Source organism: Mauremys reevesii, linkage group 11 (assembly GCF_016161935.1).
Source record: "Mauremys reevesii isolate NIE-2019 linkage group 11, ASM1616193v1, whole genome shotgun sequence".
Classification (NCBI taxonomy): domain Eukaryota; kingdom Metazoa; phylum Chordata; order Testudines; family Geoemydidae; genus Mauremys; species Mauremys reevesii.
This window is the reverse complement of record NC_052633.1, coordinates 74,641,443-74,656,368: the sequence shown is the minus strand read 5'-3', so window position 1 is coordinate 74,656,368 and position 14,926 is coordinate 74,641,443. Positions and strand designations below refer to the sequence as shown.

Genomic DNA, 14,926 nt, shown 5'->3' with positions numbered 1-14,926 from the left:
CGACGCCAGCCAGGCCTGCTAGCGACGGGCCGCGGGTGCCCCGTCCTGGAGCTGGGCTGGGGCCGTGAGCCTCCTGCCGCACGCTGGCTAGTGTGGACTTCAGCAGGGCCCCACGGCCCCTCGCTCGGCTGACCCCGTCCACGCCCACATGACAGCGAGGGGCCCCCTGGTCACACGGGGGAGCCCATGTACCCAGCAGGTGGGGGGGCCGTGTCCCCCTCTGTGCTGAGCCACACGGGAGCCAGGGCTGTGACAGGCCCAGCTCCGGAGCCCGCTGGGCCCCCGGTTCGATCCCTGCTGGGGGCCCGGCCTTTACCTCGACCTCCCCGGAGCCGTCGTCCACCATCTTCTGCTGCGCGGCCACCTCGGGCTTGGCGTGCAGGGTGGTGGCGTCGAACTTCACCTGCTCCACTTTGGCTGGGGGAGAAAGACGGGCACTGAGGCTGGGGGAGGGGCACGCGCCCGGCTGACCAGTCCGCTCCCAGCCCCCCCCAAAGCTGAGCTCCGCCCCCCTCCGCAGGCCGCCACAGGACCCTTCCTCGGGCCCCACCCCCCGGCCCCCAGCCCCCCGGTGTCCAGCCCCAGCCCCATGGTGCCCAGCCCCCGGTCCCACAGTGCCCGGCCCACGGTGCCCGGCCCCAGCCCCACGGTGCCCGGCCCCAGCCCCACGGTGCCTGGCCCACGGTGCCCAGCCCCAGCCCCACGGTGCCCCAGCCCCACGGTGCCCAGCCCCTGGCCCCCCGGTGCCCCACCCCCACCGGGCCCCGCCCCACCGTGCCCGGCCCCAGCCCCATGGTGCCCAGCCCCACAGTGCCCAGCCCCAGCCCCACAGTGCCCAGCCCCACGGTGCCCAGCCCCACGGTGCCCGGCCCAGCCCCACAGTGCCCCAGCCCCACGGTGCCCGGCCCCAGCCCCACGGTGCCCCAGCCCCACGGTGCCCGGCCCACGGTGCCCGGCCCACGGCCCTTACCCACTTTGCCCAGGCTGTGGGTCTTGCCCAGGCCGCTAGTCTGGTTGCTGACGGTCCATTTCTGGAAGAGCTGCTTGAACATGGCCGACTCGGCCCCGTCGTTCTCGGTCTGCACGCGGGTGCTGGGCGGGTAGTTCTTGGCTTTGATGAAGCCCTGCAAGAGACAGCGCCCGGTGGGCGGGGGGGGGAGCAGAGAGGGGGCGTCCCGGGTCCAGCCCCTCGTCCAGCCGGCGACGTCACCGCCAGGCCAGCGCTGCACTGGGCGATCGGAGAGGCTGGGGCCCTGCAGGGAGGGTGGCGCCTCGCCCTGGTGGGGGGCAGCCTTTTAACAGCCCCCCCAAAATGCTCCTGGGTCTCCACCCAGGTCTCCGTGCCGGCAGGTACAAAGCAGGGTGTGTGTGTGTGTGTGTGCGCGCGTGTGTGAGAGGATCAGTGTGTGCAGTGTCCATGGTGTGCCAGGGAATCTGTGTGTGTGCACACGGGTGTGTGAGGATCAGTGTGTGCATGTGAGGGGGGTCTGTGTGTGCAATGTCCATGGTGTGCCAGGGAATCCGTGCGTGTGTCCGTGCAACACCAGGCTCTGTCGCACTGCGGGTGGCGCAGAGCTCTGGGGGCCTGTGGCCCGTGCTGCTGCCAATCGGGAGTGACTCCGCTGACAGCAAGGCCCTTACAGCGGGTGTGACAGTGGAGCAAGGAGAGGCAGGGCCCAGGCGGGCAGCTCGGGGCCCCACCCAACCCCCAGGGCTGACGCAGCTCGGTGAGAATCGCCTCTAGGGGGCGCCGCATCCCCGCGGGGGTTTCCCAGCCGGTATCCACAGCACAGGAGCTGTCCAGACCCCCAGGGGTTAATGTCCACAGGGCTGACAGACCGGGGTGGGGGGGCCATGAGGTCACACCTGGGCACATGCGGCCCCCACCCACCCGGGGACCTGCGGGGGCTGGGAACGGGGCACAGGGCATCTCCCCCTCCCAGCCGCTGCGGGTCCAGCCCCAGCCCCCCCACTCACCAGGGCTCTGTTCATGGCCTGCTGCTTCTCCTCCTTGGTGGACTTCCTGCCTTTCCAGACGTAGATGGTCAGGCCGCCCTGGTCGAGAATGTAGCAGTCCTGGGGGGCCGGGGGAGAGGGGTCAGACTGGAGCCCCCTGTGACCACCAGCAATGGCTGCACTGCCCTGCCCTGCCTCCTGGGGGGCTCAGTGGGTCCGGATCCCACAGCCAGGGGTCCCCTCTGCTGGCTCAGCTCCCAGCGGGTCGCCCTGGGCACGCGGCACTGCCGGAGGGAGAAAGCCTTCCCAGCCCCTCGGCCCCGCCTCCTTGCGGTATCTGGGGTCAGATTCTGGCGTGATGGGAGGGCTGGAGGGACCAGGCAGCGGGGGCCAGGCCGGAGATCAGTGAGGTGATGTCAGCCGATGGGGGGGGGACACAGGCCGATGAGCCGTCCCTCCCACGCTGTGCCCTGCTCATGGGTCTGCTGCGGCGCGACCCCCGTCCAGGGCACCGTCTGCCTGTGCCCAGCCCCAGGAGCTCCGAGGGGCGTCAGAGGAAACCCCGCGGGAGCCTCCCCCGGGCCACGTACCTCGTGCTGCAGCAGGTCTTGGGTCAGGGGGCGAGTGGCGACCTCTTGGATCACCAGGTTCCCGTCAGCATCGGAGACACTGCGAGAAACCAGACACGAGCCCAGCTCAGCCCTGGCCCCGCACGGAGCAGGGGACGCAGGGCCCTGGACCTTTAAAAGCTGCCCACTCGGCTGCTAAACTGGATTGCACAATTCAGCCACTCGGTGGCGCTACGTGCGAAATACCGGGCCAGTCTTAAAAGATGTGATGGTGAACACAGGGCAGCTGGGTATCTGCGCAAGCTACGGAGGTACATGACATGGCGTCAGGAGTAAACAGGAGACAAACACAAGGAAAACAGCCACGAAGGTTGCAACCAAAAGGAACAGAGAAAGCAACAAAGGTGGCAGAATCTCGTCACCGTGCCCCAGAGCCAACCCCTCACGGTGGGCAGCGTGGAAGTACGATTTCACATTGCAGACTCCCCTGGTGCTGTGCCGGGAATCGCCTTTCATTTCTGCAGGCAGAGCAGATCTCTAACTCCCTGGGCTTCCCGCATGACGCTGAGAGGAACCTGACTCTGTCTGATGCACGTTTTCCACCTCAGAGGAACGCGGATCACGAAAGAGCAGAGGATCCACCAGAGAATTCCAGAACCAGGGGAGACCAACGTTTTGTGGGAATTGTGAGCACGTTGGCCGAAAACGGTGACTGTGAAACAGGAACACGTCAGAGACAGGCTGGTTCCTGAGCTCACGCCTAAAAACCTCTCACGGCAGCTACAGCCGGAGACATTTAAGCGTAGCCACAGCTCTCCAGAGAGCAAAGCCAGCTGCTATTGACCTTAAAACTGACTTCACCTGACACCCTCTGACTAGCCCCGGCGGGGTTCTGCTCCGTAGCTGTTCTTGCTGTCTCTGTAGGAGGAGTATTTCATGATGCAAGCACCAGGGGACGCTACAGGGCATGTGGAAGGTAATAGGGAGAACAGAGAAGGGAAATACATTGCAATTGACTGGTGGAACTCACTGCTGCAGGAAGCTGCTATACAGCTAGTGCTTTGGGGGGTGGATTGATGGTCCTGAAGCCCTTTTTAGCCTCAGATGAGATGTAGTGGGTGTGCCAGGGCATGGGAGAGTCCTGGGGGGAGACCACACAAGGCCCATTTGTGCAGGGGTCTCCTCTCCCCACGGGGCTGACAGCTTCCTTCACCCCACGCGCTGCGTGTTGGCCCCTCCCCCGGGTGACTTACTGGTAGAGCTTGAGAAGGGTTTTCAGCTTCTGGTCCACCACGGTGTCGGGAATGGCCGGCTTGATCTCCCTCCGGTCCCCCAGCACATGGGTGAGAATCTTCATCAGCCCCGGGGTGGTCGCCTCGTCCTCGCCATCTACCACAGCCACCTGGGCACGTCCCCCCCGCTCGCGGTCCCGGATGTCCTTGGCCAGGTTCATGGCCTGCATTGGGGGAGGGAGAGCTCAGTGGTTTGAGCATTGGCCTCTTGAACCCAGGGGTGTGAGTTCAATCCTTGAGGGGGATCTGGGGCAAAAACCAGTAGCTGGTCCTGCTAGTGAAGGCAGGGGGCTGGGCTGGGCTCGGCTCAATGACCTCTGAGTCCCTTCCAGTTCTATATCTCCAATTATTATTATAAAACAAGCCAGGGGGCTGCGTGGGAGAGCAACCTGGGCTGGGCAGCAGCCACAGGGCAACTGATTTATGGAATAATACAGGGGCTGCGGGTTGGGAGTGAGGGGCATCGGGGGAGCCCAGGACTGAGCTAGCAGGGGGCTGCAGGTCAGGAGTGAGGGGCACTGGTGGAGCTGTGGAAGGAGCCCAGGGCTGGGCTAGCAGGGGCTGCGGGTCGGGAGTGAGGGGCACCGGCAGAGCTGGGGGGGGATCCCAGTGCTGGGCTAGCAGGGGCTGCGGGTTGGGAGTGAGGGGCACCGGCAGAGCTATCGGGGGAGCCCAGGACTGAGCTAGCAGGGGCTGTGGGTCAGCAGTGAGGGGAACCAGCAGAACTGGTGGGGGGGAGCCCAGGGCCGGGCTGGACTAGCAGGGGCTGCAGGTCAGGAGTGAGGGGCACCAGCAGAGCTATCGGGGGAGCCCAGGGCTGGGCTAGCAGGGGGCTGTGGTGGAGTAAGGAGCAGGGACTGTCTATGTGGGGGATGGGAGAGCCAGGGAGGATTTTAGGTGAGAGGCAGGTATTCAGACTGTAACATGAGCTAGGCCTGGGGGAGGGGAGGTGATACCTCTGCCCAGGAGCTGGACAAAGGAAAAGAGCTGAGGGGGAGGGTTGGGTCAGTTTTCGGTTTGGGAGCTGGGTGGTGGGTTTACAGGGGAACCTGTGCTGGAATCCAGACACCCTGAACCCCCAGAAAGGCCAGATTAAGGGGTCCTGGCGCTGAACACGAGCCCTGCTGTATCCTGTGCTCCTGTTGTCCAATAAACCTTCTGTGTTACTGGCTGGCTGAGAGTCACTGGGAGTCCCAGGAAGAGGGGTGCAGGGCCGGACTCCCCCCCACTCCGTGACAGGGGCTGCGGGTCGGGAGTGAGGGGCACCGGCGGAGCTGCGGGGGGCAGGGCTGGGAGCAGGGGCTGCGGGTCGGGATTGAGGGGCACCGGCAGAGCTGGGGGGAGCCCAGGGCTGGGCTAGCAGGGGCTGCGGGTCGGGAGTGAGGGGCACCGGCAGAGCTGTGGGAGGTGGAGCCCAGGGCTGGGCTAGCAGGGGCTGCGGGTTGGGAGTGAGGGGCACTGGCAGAGCTGCAGGGGGCAGGGCTGGGCTAGCAGGGGGCTGCAGGTCAGGAGTGAGGGGCACCAGAGCTGCCATAGGGGAGACCCCCTCTCTTGGAGCAGGGCTGACTTGGGGGCACCAACCCATTTGGGCTCCCCCACCATGCCTAGGGGACCTGGGACAGCTGATCCATGTCCCATCCCAGCTTCTTCCCCTGCGGAGGGGGTGTCTGGGTCCCGCTCCCTCAGGTGCGAGCAGAGATGAGGGGCTGAGCCCCGAACACTGCAGGGATGCGGGGTGGGGGGGCAGCAGGGCTCCCGGGGAAGGATCGGGGCCGAGTGAACAGCAACAGCAGGCGAGGCCCCTGGAGAGCCCCCAGCGGGACACGTCCCCACCGGGTCTCACTCAGTAGCCAGCGGGGCTGGGCGACTGCACCCCAGCAGAGGCTGCCCCGCGCTCACAGAGACCCTCGGGGGGGGGGTCTGGCCCCTCCGAGCTGGGCCGCTGCCGCGCTACCTTCAGCCGCTCGGCGCGGTTGCTCTCCGGCCCGTTCCACTGGATGATGAGCTTGCCCAGGTCCAGCAGGAAAACGTCCCCCTGGTTGAAACTGTTCCAGCTCATCTCCACCTGCAGGCGAAGGCAGCCGGGTCAGTGGGGGAGCAAGGGGGTGAAGCACAGGGCTGGGGGCAGGACTCCTGGGTTCCCTAGCGCTAAAGGGTTCTCCCTGGGATGGGAGTTAAAGGGGAATCCCCACCAGCTGGCAGCAGTACAGGGCCTATGACACACAGCGATGCAATTCTGAGTCGTCCTGCAGAAGGCTGCATTTCATACACCCTGTCCCAGTGCCTAGGAGCTCCTGAGCAGGCTCACCCTGACATGACCCCCTCCGGCCTCAGCTCCCACATTACACTGAATGTCATTAGCCTCATTTGCATTATGGCCACAGGTTCCCCCATAATAAAATGCAGCTGCCTCTAGGGTGGAGCATGGCAGCCCTCCAACAGACAAACAGCAACGCTGCGCAGGGATTACCTGCCCCGTGCTGAAATGCGGCCACCTCTGGGGTGGGGCGTGGCAGCCGTCCAACAGACACACAGCAATGCCGTTCAGGGATTACCTGCCCCGTACTGAAATGCGGCCACCTCTGGGGTGGGGCATGGCAGCCGTCCAACACACAGCAACGCTGTACAGGGATTACCTGCCCCGTGCTGAAATGCGGCCACCTCTGGGGTGGGGCATGGCAGCCCTCCAACAGACACACAGCAATGCTGTTCAGGGATTACCTGCCCCGTGCTGAAATGCGGCCACCTCTGGGGTGGGGCGTGGTTGCTAATGACGCACAGCGGCTCAGTGCAAATGTTTAGGACAGGAAGTGAAGGAGAACCCCATGTGTACGCTGCCCTGAGCTGGCTTTTGGCAAAGGGCCCTGGGCGCTGGGTTTAAGCCCAAAGCCAGCGTGGACTGGGGGCTCCGGGGCTTGTGCCAGCCCCCCCCATCACCCACCTCTCCAGCCACCACGTTCTTCTTGCCCTTCACGTGCAGCAGCCGTTGCACGTTGTACGTGTTGGTCTCCACGTGCTTCATCCCGGCGCGCCTCTCTTCTTATATAGCTGGGAAAGGGTCAGAGAGAGGGAGGCCCCCCCCCCCAGCCCTGGCCCAGGGCTTTGCAGGCAGTTACACCCCCCCCCCCCCCCCCCAGGGAGCCCCATTCGGGTGATGGGCGGGGACATGCCCCAGTCGCACAGAGAGCGAGGGGCAGGGGAGGGGCTTAGAACCCAGGAGTCCTGGCTCCTCTTCCCCTGCTCTAGCCACTAGACCCTGCTGCCTCTCAGTACAGGGAGCCGGTGCCTGAACTCCTGTCCCAGCGAGTCTCCGTCCCTGGGGAAACTGAGGCCCTTGCCTCTGGGAACAGAAACCTGGCGTTCTCCAGGAGAGCTGAGCTGCAGGGGCCTCTGCTTATGGGGTGGGGGCAGCCCCCAACCTGGCCACCCCCTGCCAGGCCTGCCTTCCGGGGACCGCTCAGTGGCTCCCGAGTCCCTCCCATGGGGCAGGGACTAGCTGACGGGTTGTGGCTCCATCCTGGGCCCAGACAGCAGGGGCCGGATCCCAACCCCCCTCCCGCGGCCGTGCAGCCGCACCGCGGCCGAGAGCGGGGCTCGAACCCGGGACCGAGAGCGCCTGCCCCCTCCTACTGCGGGTGCGGCGCAGGCTGGTGGAGCTGCTGGGACCGGCCCCTAGGGGGCGCCACGGCCACCCCCACGCTCGGGGCGGGTTGGGGTGGGGATCCGCCGCCCGCCCCCTGCGTACACGAGCCCCTGTTTGAAGAGGCCCTTGAAGCCGTTGCTCTCGTTGCCCTGGGCCTCGCGGTGCTGCACGGCCACCCCGCCCAGGTGCTCGTCCAGCTGCGTGGTGTAGATGGCAGCCGCCCCCTGCTCGTCCTGCGACGACTCCCGGCCGAGCCAGTAGTGGAGGTCGTATCTGAAGCTGTTCCCGGTCTTGTGCGTCTGCGGCCAAAGGACACTGGGCTAGCGGCGGGCAGAGGTCTGGGGGCCGGGGGCCGCCGTGGGCTGGGACCCTGCCGCCGGCTAACCGCATGGAGACGCTGCGGCCCGCAGGGAACACGGGCACGTCCCAGCCCTGCCCTCCCCTCCCCTCGCCCCGTGATGAAGTGGGCGTATGCTGTAATAGTTCAATGAGGCCCGTGCATGCCTCAGTTTCCCCTGTACGGCTCCTGCTTGCAGGTGGACGTGGCGTCTGGCTGGCCGGCCTCATGCAAATGTTACAGCCTAGTCCCCCTTCAGCCCCCTCACCCCACGGCTTGCACGCCCGCTCGCCCCAGCGCACGCCCGCACTCGCTGTCACACGCTCATTGCCGGTGCTAAGCAACCCTGCCCCCCGCCACCCCCCCGCGGGGCGAGACACGCAGCTGCCCATGCCCGGGAGGGCACCCGCTGCCCCCCGAGCTCCGTCCCTGCCCCACACCCCCCCCTCCCGCGGGGTGAGACACGCAGCTGCCCATGTCCGGGAGGGCGCCCGCTGCCCCCCGAGCTCCGTCCCTGCCCCACGCCACCCCCCCGCAGGGCGAGACACGCAGCTGCCCATGCCCGGGAGGGCGCCCGCTGCCCCCCAAGCTCCGTCCCAGGCCCAGGCCCAGCTCATACCGCCAGCAGCACGTAGCAGTCCCCTTCGTAGAAGTTCCCGTAGCTTTTGGGAGGCACCGGCACCATCTCCATTTTCTGGGAAGAGAAGGAAGCGCGCGGTGCTGAGTCCGGAGGGGGCCCCCCCTGGCAAACCAGCGCAGGCGAACCAGGCTTGGGGGGACGGCCCAGGTACCCCCCTGGTGCCGCCTGCCTGAGCTCGCTAACCCCTTCGCTGCTGCCGGCAGCCTGACATCCCCCAGCATCCCCGGCGGCCGCTGAGTCTGGGGTGAGGCCGCGTCCCCGAGATGTTCGCCGGCTCCCAGTCCCGAGCGCAGAGAGCCAGGAGCCCCATCCCCGGCTGGGTCCCCCCCGTCGCCGGGTCCCGCCACCCACCTCGATTCTCCAGATCTGCAGCCCAGGCGTGGTTCTGTTCAGCGTCTTGGTGACTTTGGCGGTGAGTTCCGGCATGGTGGGCGGCACGGCGGGGGCCTGGCACGGGAGAGATGCAGCATTGGTGACGCCCTCGTTAATAACAGGGAGACGCTGAGCCGAGCCCCTGCCTGGAGCCTCGCGGGGGGCTCCGTGTGCACCCCACGCTCCAAGGGGCCGGCGCTGGGCCCGGCTGGGCGAGGGCTCATTTCCAGATCTGGTTCTGGGGCCGTGTCCAGTTCCCCCTGGTGGTCGGGGAGAGGGGACCCCCGGTGCATGTGCCAGCAAGTCCCTGCGCCCGGGAGGCAGCTCCGCCGAGGGCAGTGCCGTGGTCGAGAGGAGTGGGCTGGGCCGGGGGCTGTGGTGGAAGGTGCCAGACGGGCAGCTCTGGGGCAGGGGCAGCGGCCGTGCCCTTGGGCATTACCTGTGCCCAGGCCAGGCCCGGGCTCCGCAGCTCAGGCCTGCTGGCAGCTCCAGAGGTGCCCGGTTTAATCCCGGCTCAGCCCAGGGAGCAGCTGTCACGCCGGGCGATGGGGTTTTACTGCTCTCTGGGGTGCGGCCCGTGGGTGTGGGTGCTGCCAGCCGGGGTCCGGCTGCTGGCACAGATGGGCCCAGCCAGGCTGATAAACAGACGCGCGCCAGATGCCAGGGGTTACCTGCCACCTGTGTGGGATGTGCCCGCTTCCGGGAGTGGGGGCAGGGAAGCCCTGAAGCATGCCCCCGGCCAGGGAGCCGCGCCCAAGGACCATGGGGGCCCCGGCACACGATCGATGCTTTCGTGGGTTGACGGAGCCCTGGAGCCGGAGCCCGAGGGGCCGGCGGCTGCAGCTGCCTGGGGCAGGGCTCCCGCCCAGGCTGGGGGTGCGGGTGACTGGCACCCTGGGGTGTATTAACAGGAGAGTCGTCCGGCAGGTGAGTGTCCCGCTCTGCTCGGCACGGGGCGGGGGGCTCGTCGGGAGCTGGAGGAGAGCAGCAGAGCCGAGGAGGGTTAGAAAAGCCGCCCCGGGAGGCGGGGAAGGCAGGGTGGGGTCCCGGTCACTGGAGGGGTCCGACACCAGCTTGGACAAAGCCCGGTGAGGGCTGCTCCGGGTTTGCTCGGGCCTCAGTGCAGGGGGCTGGACGTGCCGCTCACTCGAGATCCCTCCCGCCCACCTGGTGATTGGCCCGAGGGGCCCGCGCACGAGCACCTTGGCAGGGCCATGCGGCGGGGGGGGCCTGGCCTCCCTGGCCCGTCCGAGGGGCGAGATCAGGCACCTTCGCCGCTGCCCACTCACCCGCCCTAGAGCTCCACCAATGAGCCCCCCTGTTCCCAGGGCCAGCGTGTGCCCCCCCTTCTGTGCCATCCAGCCCCAGCGGCACCGGATTCCCCTGCCTGGCCTTGTGCCATGACGGCTCACGGCCGGCTGGAGCCCTGAAGGGTGGCCCCTCCGGCCCCCCACCCCGGGATCCAGGGGCACTCAGCTGCATGCACCCCCATGCTGATCAGCCCCCCCCGACATTCAGAGCAGCTCAGATACTCGCCCCCTCTTGCTCAGCTCGGGTCAGTCGCCCCCTGTGTCAGGACAAGCTGGAGCAGCCCCACCCCCCTCGCCCCCCAGGCCCAGACACGGCCCCTCTGGGCTCTGTTACAGGGGGCAACGATCTGCCCAGAATGGGCCTTTGGTCTGGGTGTGGGGTTCAGCCGACTCCCGCCCCCACCCCTGTGCTCAGCTGGACCCAGCCCTCACATGCCCCCAGCTGCCTGCCCCCCGCTCGGCCGTCGCCCCCAGTTCCCCGCGCCTGCCCAGTGACGTCAAACAGCGACCAGGCCCCGAGGAACCTCCCCGGGCAGCTCCGCCAGGCTCATCTCAAACCCTGACACCCTCTGTGGCCTGGCCTGGCCCCCTGCCTCAGTTTCCCCATGTGTCCCATGCAGATACCGCTCCTGCCCCTCCTCCCCGGGGCCGTGTGGGTGCTGACATGCAGAGACGCTGGCCCCGGGGGCTGCCAGAGACACCACATCCTTGCCACCGCTGTGCCAGGCTGGAGGGAGGTGCGGGCGATTGGCACCCATCAGGGAACGGAGCCTGCGCCTCCAAGGGGGCGGGGAGTGGGTCTGATTTAGGGGGAGCCCAGAGGGGTCCCTGCTCCCCTGCCCCAGCAGGCTGTGGGTCCCATCCAAAGCCCAGTGCGCCGGATCAGGCCCTATATCCTCAGCCCTTGGCGCTCCCCCAAAAGCCACCAGCAAGGAGCAGCCCTCGTCAGTCAGAGGCCTCCACATCCCACCTGCCCCCTGCCCTGGGAGCAGAGGGGGCCGGAGAGGCCTGGCAGGTGGGTCCCAGCTGTTCGGGGCTGGGCCCTGAGATCCGCGCCAGGGCCTGCAGGGCAAAGCCAGGCACAAGGGGATGCAGTGGCAGGGGCCGGGGCGAGGTGCCAAGCCCCCGAGCCCCTCCGCCAGCCCCTTACCTCTCCGGCAGTGCTAGCTGGCGCGGCTGAGACGTGGTGCCCCAGGCAGCAGCTTGGAGACGGCTGGTACCTGTGCAAAGTGCTCTCCTGCCAGAGACGGAGACGGGGCGACCTTTGTCCCCTCCTTGCCCGGACCTGCGTTCGCCATATAAGGGCAGGAGCCTGGGGAGGGACACGCAGGCGAGCCAAGGTCCCTGGGTCCCTGGGGCGCTTCCCCTGCTGCCCGGGCACCGTTACTCCCTGTTCGTTGCTGGCAGGCGGCATCGTTATCTCGTCGCAGATCTGCCCCCTGGCCCCACCCCGCCTCCGCCTGCAGCAGGAGGCACCTGCCACGGAGCCTGGGGCAGGTTCCCGTGTGCTGGAGCCGAGTCTGGCCGTGCTGGGAATCAGCAGGGAACCGGCGCGGTGTCGCGGGCAGAGAGGCACCGGGGAGAGCAGGTCCAGAGCACCCCGCCTGCAGCAGGGTCCCCGGCAGAGCCGCGCCGCGGCCACCGGGGGAGGAACAGACACTGCTCTGAACACGCTGGGCCCACGCAGGTCGACGGCACCACACCTGCCTGGGGACTCTGGGTACCCTATGCCCACCTGCCCCTGGGCATTCTGGGTACCATGTGCCCACCTGCCCCTGGGAATTCTGGGTACCCTGTGCCCACCTGCCCCTGGGCATTCTGGGTACCATGTGCCCTCCTGCCCCTGGGCATTCTGGGTACCCTGTGCCCACCTGCCCCTGGGCATTCTGGGTACCCTGCGCCCACCTGCCCCTGGGCATTCTGGGTACCCTGCGCCCACCTGCCCCTGGGCATTCTGGGTACCATGTGCCCACCTGCCCCTGGGCATTTTTTTAATTTTTTTTTGAGATGGGGCGCCCAGGACTGCACACAGTGTTCAAGATTCAGAGGGGCAGCCGTGTTAGTCTGTATCAGCAAAAAGAACAAGGAGTCCTTGTGGCACCTTAGAGACTAACACATTTATTTGGACATAAGCTTTCGTGGGCTAAAACCCACTTCATCGGATGCATAGAGTGGAACATACAGTAGAAAGATAGATATAGATCTATATCTATAGATATCTATAGATATATACAGAGCATATGAAAAGATGGGGGTTGCCATACCAACTCTAATGAGGCTAATCAGTTAAGGTGGGCTATTATCAGCAGGAAAAAAAAATCTTTTGTAGTGATAATCAGGATGGGCCATTAGCCCACCAAAGCTTATGCCCAGATAAATTTGCTAGGCTCCAGTGTTCAAGCTGTGAGCAGACGGTGGCTTTATATAGTAAAAGTGGAGGCGTTTGGTTTGCCAGACTGATCAGCAAAGCCAATGCTGACAAACGAAGTGAAAAGGCTGCAAAACACCAGGCCTCTGGACTGCAGCGACATGCAGAAAGCCTGATCAGCCAGTCACTGTCAAAGCCAAGTTTAGAAGTACTTAACGAGGCTGTTAAAAATGCTGGAGCCACAACACAGTTTATTCAAACACACACGGCCGTGGCATCCGACTTTCTCTTTAAGCCAGAGACACCACACACTACAAACTGGAGGCCAATGTTAAGTGCATTGTCACTTGTTCATCCTGAAGTTGGACACTGGTTCCGACCAAGATCAGCAAGCGCTCGCTATCTTTCTGCAAGAAACTCAACTGACTGGCTAGAAGCCTGTGGAGCAACAGGGAAAGACTCAACAGTTGAAAAAGGGAGGAACTTTCTCAGCACATTCAAAAAATGTGCATACGTGGCTGATGAATGCACTGATGCAAATGGGTGTCAAGGATTAAGTCATTGCCTATGTTAGCTTGTTGTCAGTGGTAGATCAGTGGATGAATTTCCAGATGTTCAGGTTATAGAAGACACATCTCTGACAACCCACATCAACTGGACCCCAAACGGATGGCTGCCTCTGCATTTGATGGAGCTGCAAATGTCTCTGGAAGACATGGTGGAGTGTAAGCGTTGCTCAGAGAAAAGCTTAACCCTAATCTCTCCTATGTGCACTGCAGAGGCCATCTACTCTAACTAGCACTAATACAAGCTGCAGAATCTTCAAAAGGCGTTTAAAAAGCTATACATGTAATGTCTTCATTAGACTCTTTTTCAGCAAGAGTCCAAAAGGACTGAACATCTTGGAAAAAATAGAAGATTCATTGGGACAGAAGTTCAAATCAGTCCAACCTGGGAAAACCCGCTGGCTTTCTCATGAGCAATCCTTGGCTGTTGTCTTAAAATTACTCCAGCCGTTATTACTGGCTTTGGAAAGTATCTACCAAGATGGGACGGATCTAAGTAGTGAGGCTGGTGGGTGACTTTTGCTGCTAAGTTCAGAGAACACAATCGCCGTTCTCTCTTGTAAGTCTACTATTGAGAAACCACTTGGGTCATTCTACAATCCCATCCAGGCCTCTGCTACACCAGTATTAGATCTCTGTCCAGTGCTGGAAGCTACCCTTGGCTCAGTCAGCGAGCGATCCCTTGGAGACGTACTGGAAGAAGCAAAGACTTCAGTTCAGAAGTTGACCAATTAGGGTGCTTATATTAACTCCTTAAATGAAGAAGACAAGAAGTGTTTCTTAAGCCAGCTAAGAAAGTAAAGTAGATGGACATCTCTACAACAACTACTTCTGGATTCCATCAACCTCTACGTAACTTTTACAGGTGCCTGTCTTGTAAAACACCGACAGTTGAGTGGAGTGAGGCACTACCAGCAATGGGGCTGCCATGTGACTAGGACAGAATAGAGAATTTGAACACAAAGCGGAATATCATACGATGAACGAATGTAGATTTGATTTCAACCTCTTCTTTATCGTCACTAGTGGTTCGACCCAATTTTTGTGCTATGTTTCCTGGGATGAGAGAAGTAGGAATTCATCTCCGTCTACTCCTGGCCACAACAGCTACAGCTGAGTGTTCTTTTTCCTCATTGAATAGAATTTTGTGTTTTGAAAGAAGTCACCTTCTGCCTGATCATGAGCTTATCGTTAAGGACTGGAAGTACCTGACACATGAGAAGCCACCAAAAATGAATGCACTGCATTCGAGAAGTTCATTAACAGAGTTCATAGAACCATAGAATCTCAGGGTTGGAAGGGACCTCAGGAGGGATCTAGTCCAGCCCCCTGCTCAAAGCAGGACCAACCCCAACTAAATCATCCCAGCCAGGGCTTTGTCAAGCCAGACCTTAAACACCTCTAAGGAAGGCGATTCCACCACCTCCCTAGGGAACCCATTCCAGTGCCTCACCACCCTCCTAGTGAAATAGTGTTTGCTAATATCCACCTAGACCTCCCCCACTGCAGCTTGAGACCATTGCTCCTTGTTCTGTCACCTGCCACCACTGAGAACTGAGTTGTGCAAACTTACAACAAGAAGGCTGTAGGTGTGGTGCTTCCTAGTAGGCTTGTGTAGCCAACTTTAATTTGTGTGATGATAAAAACATGAATTAAATCTAATAAAATGGCCGCGAAACATTTTTCAGTGTTTACTGTGGTGCTGTACAGCCCCCTTCACCCTAACAGTCTCAGCCCTCATGGGCCCCCCCTGCCCCCTGTATTTCTGACCGCTCCCCTCATCTCAACGTCCAGGCAGTGACGGATTTTTTCTGCGTGATACTTATTTATACCCCATTCTGTCAGCTGCAGGATTCAGCATCAGTTCTCCTCC

General features: G+C 63.2%; 1 protein-coding gene across 1 annotated transcript in view; it reads right to left on the bottom strand.

Moving 5' to 3' along the window:
* The window catches only part of VIL1 (villin 1), a 36,088-nt gene that overhangs the window by 8,579 nt on the left and 12,583 nt on the right, over positions 1–14,926 (bottom strand). Inside the window, exons 2-11 of the mRNA XM_039494682.1 lie at positions 8,789–8,884; positions 8,417–8,491; positions 7,545–7,759; positions 6,759–6,849; positions 5,772–5,882; positions 3,779–3,981; positions 2,547–2,625; positions 1,978–2,076; positions 971–1,124; positions 317–417 (exon numbers count right to left, since the gene is read on the bottom strand). Coding sequence (XP_039350616.1) covers positions 317–417; positions 971–1,124; positions 1,978–2,076; positions 2,547–2,625; positions 3,779–3,981; positions 5,772–5,882; positions 6,759–6,849; positions 7,545–7,759; positions 8,417–8,491; positions 8,789–8,863 — 1,203 coding nt within the window. The 5' untranslated portion in view covers positions 8,864–8,884. The remainder of the gene's footprint in view (positions 1–316; positions 418–970; positions 1,125–1,977; positions 2,077–2,546; positions 2,626–3,778; positions 3,982–5,771; positions 5,883–6,758; positions 6,850–7,544; positions 7,760–8,416; positions 8,492–8,788; positions 8,885–14,926) is intronic.